We start from the raw sequence: 8,900 nt of genomic DNA, 5'->3' as shown, positions 1-8,900 counted from the left end.
AATAGTTCAATGTGTTGAACGGCTTATAAAGGAGTTTATAATCATAAGGAAAAATAGAAGTATGACTTCTATAAGGTGAATGTAACTTTTAATTTGAGCAAGTGTTCCTAAATTAAAAGTTGGCCAAACGAGTAATGTATTTGAAAATTGTGATTTTCATATACATTATTATGGACTAAATTAAATTAATTCAAGTGTTGAATTAATTAAACACTAGTGGACCTAGTAGAGTCCAAATAATTAAATTAATTCAAGTGTTGGATTAATTAAACACCCATGGGTCTTGTAGAGCTCAATTAGAAATAATTATTAAACTAGTGAGCTTGAGTAAAATCAAGTAAAGTTTAAATGGACTCACATGTGTTTGAGACATTTAAATTAAAGTACATGGACCTTGTAATTGTTACAAGCCCAAGTAGAAGGCATGCAAGAGAGGTGAAGGGTTGGAGGCAACTTTTTCAATATCCAAGGCATGACATGCAATTTTTTGCTTCAAATTTTTCTACAATCAAGAAAAACACTCCTCCTTCTCTCCTCCCCTCACCGTGAACGAAATTTTCATGTCATTCTCCACCATTTTTGCTTCTTCAATTGTTGATGAAAGCACATCTCAAAGAAAAATGCTCTAATTTTTCTAGTGCAAAATTAGAGTGGATCTACCTTGTTAGTTGTGGACCTAATTTTGAAGGAAGGATTCCAAAAGCAAGGTGAAGCTTGTAGATTGTCTACCATCAAGATCTAAGTTGTTTACAACTTAGTTGGAGCCATAATCAATCTTTGTGATTGATAGGTACATTTCTAAACACTCTATGTATGACATATATTATTGTGTTTTGTATTTGCTACACATCTTAGTAGAGGTGCTCGATTTTTCTTCTTGAAAAACAATTTTAAAACTTCCGTTGCGCATTCGGGCACCTAAATTTGATCATCTTTCACCGTCGAGGTAGGCTAGGGGCCTGAGTTTTGGGAAGATGAGGATAATTGGGTGCCAAATAAGGATGGGACGAAAATTATGGTTTTTTCTTGAATTATCAGCCATGGGGTTATGGGCCCGATGATAATGTTATATGAGCATTATAGTGTTTTTAAGGTGTGATAAAAGTTGGGAAAATTTCGGTTAAGTTTCGAGTCGATTCGGATTAAAACCGGGACCCTGGCCGAAGTTTTTAAACAGATCGGTTATGCTTGGAATTGGGCTCAAGTTTATGTCTAAGAAGGGTTTTAAACATGATTTGGGATGTTTAAAGGAGTTTGGTAAGATTCGGGTCAATTTTAGAGGTTTAGGAGTAAAACGGTAATTTTTGGGTTTCCAAGGGGCAAAATGGTCATTGTGCACCTTGGGTGAGATTTTGGTACTGGCAGTGCCCTGAGCACTAATTATCATGTTTTTGAATGTTTATGAATCATGTTTATGATTTTTACTTATTACGATAAATATTTTGCATGCTTGGTTTAAATGAAAAATTATGTATATGCATGCTTTTATTTAAGTGGTGATTATGATGACACGTTTTGAAGGAAGTGATTTAATTGTGACTAACACGATGACACGATGACACAGTTACATGTAAGGCCGGAACTCAGTGGGCAGGTAATGCTGTCGCTGATGTCCTCGCCGTTGGGTACCGCGGTTACACGTAGATGGATCCATAGACTGACATGGTGATACGAAAGTCACAACTAATGAACATAATTCAAATTAAGAAAATTAACACGTATATGTTGATACGATGATACATGCTATGGTTATTACCAGGTTTTGACAGGTCACGTTTACGCATACGATTTTACTGCAGACATGCAATGTATGTTGAGTATGCTATTTTTCACTGCTGTGTTCTATATATATATACTTGTTATTCCTGTTACAGGTGTGTTGAGTCTTTAGAATCCCTAGGCGTGTGTGATGGAGGTGAGCGTGATGCCGAGGAGACTGGAGGTGCTGAACTCTGAGTAGGCAGCCCTGGTGCGGTGACACGACCCGATGACCGCACGTTATTCCGCATTTGATTTATTAGTTTTGAGGGAGTTAAACATTTTTTTAACGTTGATGATATTACGAGTTTTACTCGTTTAGGTTTACCTTTGATTTTTGGATGATGTTCGGTATTATTAAACTGCGCTATTTTTATTGTCTAATAAATATGATTATTTTAAATGTTATTTTGTGAAAACGGGATTAAATATATATATATATATATATATATATATATATATATATATATATATTTCCATTCTTTTAAAATGGTAGACGTTACAGTTGGTGAAGGAAAAGTTTATAACGTTTCCCGCAGATTATAAGCCACCCACCAGGGAGGAGATCAACGGAAAAGACTACTGTAGGTATCACAATTCCTTCAACCATAATACTAATGCTTGTTGGGCTTTCAAAAATGTCTTGCACGAAAGAATTAACAAGGGGATCCTGAAATTTTCCGAGAAGAACGAAACAATGATAGTGGATGAAAATCATTTTCCCCCAGTGGCCAATGTGAATGTGAGCAGTACCAATTTGCGTTTCTTAATAAATGAGAGGAGAAGGAATGGAGCTGAGGACAAGTCCATTAGGCTAGGAGTTACTATAAAGAAGTGCTGGGTACCTTGGAAAATGACGTGAGGTAAAGGAGAAGAAAACAAAAACTTTTCATGCAAAAGACCGCTATTACAGTGGGGATGATATGTATTATAGTGGGAGGAATATGAGGTATGGTGGGGGATCCATGGCCAAAAGGCCGGAGAACCAAGACCTCAGAAAGGGCTCGTTTCATGGGTCGGTGAATGGCAAGAGAAAAAGTGACCGGCAGTCATTCTAGAAGATAATACAGAGGCCACCACCTCTAGACACCGATAAAATATATGAAAGGAAATCCCGTTTTATTGTTCCTCCCAGTGCAATCCCTGACGGCATGTGGAAACGGGTAAAACATCTAAATTTTCCAAAACCTCTTTCTCGGACCCAAAAACGACGTTTGTTGAGAGAAAAAGTTGCTAAGCGTAGATCTAAGATGGAGGAATCATTCAGAGAGAGGAAAAAATTTGGGAGGAAGGCTACTGAAGATAATGAGGAAGAAGGTGAAGACTTGTTATCAGAGGAAGACAGTGAACTAGTCAAGAAGGCTACTTTCAAGGTGGGACAGATTCTCGTTTCATTCGAGTGTGTTACTGGCTCGTTAATGTTGCCAGAGGAATTTAAACGCAAAAGGATGTTTGAATCCGATGTATTCACTGAAAACCAAAGTGTTACGAAATTCATTCAAACCTGAAACAACCCACTCCCATGAAACTTAAATTTAAAGAAATCACATACACGGAAGCCTTAACATTTGAAAGGGAAACATAAACAATTAACATGTATAAAAATAAAAACTTGACTAAATTTTGCCATAACCATTTTTTTTCTTTTGAACATTAAACCATCATTCAATATTATTAACAAAATATACAATTATTTCCCCAAAAGTTGCAAACTTAAACAAACATAACTATCCAATATTCAACCCATCAAATACGATTTTACATGCCAAAATTTTCCCTTCCTCATTCCATATGCTTCTTCTATCTGGGACAATCCCTTTCAAGCTTTCTTCTCACCTGCATCACATGACGTTAACTGGAATGAGATAAAACTCAGTAAGTAAGAAGCTATACATAACAAGTACATATACATGGCTTGGCTTGAAACATGGCTATAGTAATGGTAATGAACAATGAATAATACCATCTTCAATGAATAATAGATAACAAAGCAATCTACATGGTATTTCATGGCATGAATTAAAAGAAAAGAAATGATAATTCTGTGACCCGTGACCTGTGGAGAGTATCTCTTTGATATAAATATATATCAAAACTGTGAGAGATACTCATAATCATGAACTTGGCCAATGACATGCGTAGATTAACTATCATTTCCTTGGCTTTGATCATGGGAAATTTCATTGAGGCAATTTAACAAATACTTGGTAGGCAACAATAGAGTACTAGCTCCTTATAAATGAATTCAATGGTATTCTTGGATCAATGAACAAATAACAATACAAACATCAGTAATATAACAATGGAAGGAGTTAGACATCAATAAACATGGTTTATATACATATATATCATGTGAGCATTTGAAAGGAAGCTTCTACTTACAACCCACAAGCACTATGATGGCTATGATGATCTTGAATGAATCCTACGACAATAATCACAATAATAACCATAAATCATCACCAATAATCCAATGAATCAAAGAACCTAACTTAATCTTTAATATTACAAACCCTTTCAACTCCCAAAAATAAAGAAACCTTACTTTGTAGCTTGAAATCTTAGGTAGGAGACACTAATAATTCCACTAGAACCCTTGAACTTGAAGATAAGAAATGGAGAGAACCTTGGAGAGAAAAATGAGCTAGAACCGATGGAGATTAATGGAAGAAGAAAGAATTGTGGAGAAGCATCTAGAAATGGTTTAAAAAGCCTTCAAAGACACCAAAAACGTGTTTTAAAATAACAATTCTCGCACAACTAGCGCCGCGGCGTCGCCCGAATGGCGCTGCGGCACGTGCAGCTCTTCAGCGCCAGGGCTTCGGCCCTGCAGCGCTGGCGCTGCCTTTCGGTGCTGCGGCGCTGTCCCTGGCACCAAAAATCATGCTCAAGTCACCTTAAATCCAACCTTTTCCAATACCATTCTATACCCACAAAATTAGCATCCCAATACATCCTCAATTCATCCAACACAACCATCAACCAAACTCATTCATTACCATAACAACACTAACCATAAACATAACTCCAAATAATAACCATATTTAACCATTCCAATAAACATATCCATAACCAATAACCATTAAAATATCTATAACCATACCTTATCACAATAAATCATAAATTACACCATCAACAATAACATGATAAAAGGTCGGGATATTACAATCTCCCTTCCTTATAAAAATTTCGTCCTCGAAATTTGCTTACCGCCAAATAAACTCGGATAACGATGTTTCATCTCTTCTTCCGGTTCCCACGTAGCCTCTTGAATCACTTGATTCCTCCAAAGAACTTTGACAAGGCCAATTTCTTTGTTTCTCAACACTTTAACTTTGCGATCAAGAATTTGAACCGTCATTTCCTTGTATCTTAGGTTAGGTAAAAGATCCAATGACTCGTACTAAAGAACATGAGATGGATTAGAAAGGTACTTACGTAGCATAGAAACATGAAATATGTTGTGAACTCGATCCAAGTCCGGTGGTAATGCAAGACGATAGGCTCGGTCTCCAATCTTATCTAGAGTCTCAAATGGCTCAATGTATCGAGGACTTAACTTACCTTTCCTGCCAAATCGCATAACTCCCTTGAGAGGAGCTATCTTAATAAATACATGATCACCAACCTCGAAGGCTAAAGGTCGTCGTCGAACATCGGCATAACTCTTCTGTCGAGACTGAGCGGTCCTCATTCTTTCTTGGATCAATGCCACAACATCTGCTGTTTGTTGAACCAACTCCGGGCCCAACATCTTCCTTTCACCTACCTCTTCCCAAAACAAAGGAGATCGGCACTTTCTTCCATATAAAGCTTCATAAGGTGCCATGCCGATAGAAGACTGGTAGCTGTTATTATAGGCAACTTGGAATCCCAACTTCCTGGGACATAAATTGTAAAAGCCCTTAGCATATCTTCAAGTATTTGGATAACCCTTTCTGATTGACCGTCTCTTTGAGGATTGTAGGCGGTACTAAAAGCCAATTTCGTTCCCAAGGCTCGATGTAAACTCTTCCAGAACTCAGATGTAAGCCTTGGATCACGATCTGAAACTATCGATACCGGTATTCCATGAAGTCTCACAATCTCTTGGATATAAGCCTCAACATATTGATTCATAGAATACGTCGTCTTGACAGGAAGAAAATGAGATGACTTGGTCAATCGATCTACGATCACCCAAATATAATTGAAGCCCTTTTGCGTCCTTGGCAACCCAACAACAAAATCCATAGGTATGTGCTTCCACTTCCATTGAGGTATAGGCAAGGATTGCAACAATCCCATCGATCTCTGTTACTCAATCTTAACCTGCTGACAGGTTAGACATTCAGAAACAAATAACATGATATCTTTCTTCATACCTGGCCACCAGTAAAGACGTAGAAGATCTTGATACATCTTGTTAATATCGGGATGTACAGAATATGGCGATGTATGAGCTTCAAGAAGTACATCTTTTCGAATGTCATCATTCATAGGAACACATATCTTACCTCGAAAGGTCAATAAACCATCACGGTTCAACCCAAACTCCGAAACTCGTGTCAGATCAATTTTTCTCTTCAACTCCAATAATTGATCGTCAGACTGTTGTCCCTTCAAAATTCGATCAAATAAATTTGAGTGAAGAACTAATGCAGATAATCGAGCTACTGAACCTGGAGATACTAAAGTGATCTCATTCCTTTTCAAATCTAGCAACAAAGGTTTAGGAATCATATATCCCAATAAAGAACTCGACTTGCGACTCAAAGCATCTGCAACCACATTAGCTTTACCAGGATGATAGCTAATGGTGCAATCATAGTCTTTCACAAGTTCCAACCTTCTCTGCTGCCTCATATTCAATTCCTCCTGCGAAAACTAATAACTCAAACTTTTGTGATACGTAAATATTTCACATTTCTCACCATATAGATAATGCCGCCAAATTTTTAAAGCAAAAACCACAGCCGCCAACTCCAAATCATGAGTGGGATAATTCTTCTCGTATTCCTTCAACTGACGAGAAGCATATGCTATCACTTTCCAACGCTGCATCAATACGGAACCTAACCCCTGCTTTGAAGCATCTGTATACACAACAAAATCTTTAGTACCACAAGGAAGTACTAAAACAGGGGCAGAAGTTAACTTATTTTTCAATGTTTGAAATGCTTGTTGGCATTCTATGGTCCATTCAAACTTGGTAGCCTTTCGTGTCAAACTCGTCAATGGCAATGAGATCTTCGAAAAATCCGCTATGAATCTTCTGTAATATCGTGCCAAACCAAGAAAACTTCTTACCTCTGACACTGTCTTTGGAATGGACCATTGCTTAATGAATTCAATCTTGGATGGATCAACCGAAATTCCTTCTCTTGAAACGATGTGGCCCAAAAATGCCACCTGCTCCAACCAGAACTCACATTTCTTTAACTTAGCATACAATTGCTTATCCCTCAACAGCTGCAACACCATCCTCAAATGCTCACGATGAAGTTCTCGTGTCTTTGAATAAATCAAGATGTCATCAATAAAAACAATGACAAAACTATCCAAATACGGCTTAAAGACACGATTCATTAAATCCATGAAAACTGAAGGAGCATTGGTTAGTCCAAACGACATCACCAAAAATTCATAATGGTCATACCTCGTTCTAAATGCAGTCTTTGGTATGTCCTCCGTTTTTACCTTCAATTGATGATATCCGGATCGAAGATCGATTTTTGAAAACAAGGTGGCTCCTTGCAATTGATCAAAAAGATCATCAATACGTGGAAAAGGATATTTGTTCTTAACAGTTACCTTGTTGAGTTCTCGATAATCAATGCATAATCTCAACGATCCATCCTTCTTTTTCACGAATAAAACCGGAGCTCCCCATGGCAATGAACTAGGCCGGATAAAACCTTTATCTAATAGCTCCTGCAATTAATTCTCTAATTCTTTCATCTCAGTCGGAGCCATTCTGTCTGGAGCTTTAGAGATTGGAGCTGTACCTGGAATTAAATCAATAACAAACTCCACCTCTCGATCAGGTGGTAATCCAGGCACATCATCTGCAAATACGTCAGGATAATCTTGAACCACACCAATATCCTGTAATTTCATATTACTATCCTTTCGCACATCCACCAGTAAAGCAAGAAAACCATTACAACCTTTGTGCAACATTTTAGTAGCTTGTAGACAAGAAATAATAGGAATACTCATCGAGGAGCCTAGACCAACAAATACATCCATCTCATGGTCATCGGCTAAAAACTTCACTGTCTTGCCCACACAGTCAATCACCGCATGATAAGAAGATAACCAATCCATGCCCAAAATAACATCAAATGCAACCATCGGAATAACAATAAGATCAGCAAAAAATAATCTCGTACTCATTTGAACAGAACCAGCCTTAAGGATACTAGTAGGACAAATTTCATCTCCAGAGGGCAACACAATATTGAAGTGTAATGGCATAACAGTAGGTTCAACAGATCAAGAATGCATGAACACTTCAGACATAAAAGAGTGTGTCGCACCAGTATCAATTAATGTAAGAGCTTTCTTGTCGAAGATTAAAATATTACCTGATATCACTGAAGAATCAAGATTAGCACTTTCTGTAAGTGCTTTCTTGTCGAAGATTAAAATATTAACTGATATCACTGAAGAATCAGGATTAGCACTTTCTTTGGTCATTGAAAAAATTCTTCCTTGAACTTTTCCATGATTCGAAGAAAGAGGACACTTCTGTTCTGTGTGCCCCATTTCCTTGCATCTAAAACATCGACCACTACCAACCAAACATTCACCTTTGTGTGGCTTGCCACACTTAGGACACACAGGTCGCTCCGTATCTGACGAAGGCAAAGAAGGCTTATTGCGTTGCTCCATCTTGCCTTTTCCTTTGTGGCCACCTCGCACATTAGTATTTGTCCCTTGCCCTCTAGCTTGAAAAGCTTACCTCTTTAACTGTCGTTTGTAAGGCTGGAGATTTATTAGTCTTCATTGATGTGATATTCGGAAGATATGAGTATGCATGACATGTAATGAGAGGCACTGAATGAGATTATGAAGTGTTGCTTGAAGAAAGGGACCGCACCCGCGCCTAGAGAAGCACCGCACCCGCGGTGGATAGGCAGAAAGTTGGCCATTTTTAC

General features: G+C 37.9%; 1 protein-coding gene across 1 annotated transcript; it reads right to left on the bottom strand.

The window, feature by feature from the left end:
- Positions 1–4,495: 4,495 nt before the first annotated feature.
- LOC142538678 (uncharacterized) lies at positions 4,496–8,634 on the bottom strand. Its single transcript, XM_075643980.1, has 8 exons — positions 8,328–8,634; positions 7,816–8,180; positions 7,438–7,671; positions 6,768–7,251; positions 6,123–6,518; positions 5,323–5,327; positions 4,969–5,161; positions 4,496–4,626 (listed from the first exon to the last, which is right to left on the bottom strand). Exons 1-8 carry the CDS (start codon positions 8,632–8,634, stop codon positions 4,496–4,498), a joined length of 2,115 nt encoding a protein of 704 aa, XP_075500095.1.
- Between the last annotated feature and the right edge of the window lie 266 nt (positions 8,635–8,900).

This window comes from Primulina tabacum, chromosome 3 (genome assembly GCF_025594145.1).
Source record: "Primulina tabacum isolate GXHZ01 chromosome 3, ASM2559414v2, whole genome shotgun sequence".
NCBI lineage: Eukaryota > Viridiplantae > Streptophyta > Magnoliopsida > Lamiales > Gesneriaceae > Primulina > Primulina tabacum.
This window is presented reverse-complemented; position numbering and strand designations above follow the sequence as displayed.

What these genes read in the sequence shown, in the direction of transcription:
- LOC142538678 (XM_075643980.1), bottom strand. Translation starts at nt 8,634, where the DNA reads ATGGAGCAACGCAATAAGCCTTCTTTGCCTTCGTCAGATACGGAGCGA. An exon ending in CCGGATATCATCAATTGAAG is followed by an intron (nt 7,252 to 7,437) that starts GTAAAAACGGAG and finishes ATTTATTCAAAG; the next exon opens with ACACGAGAACTTCATCGTGA. An exon ending in AGTGATAGCATATGCTTCTC is followed by an intron (nt 6,519 to 6,767) that starts GTCAGTTGAAGG and finishes ATGTGGTTGCAG; the next exon opens with ATGCTTTGAGTCGCAAGTCG.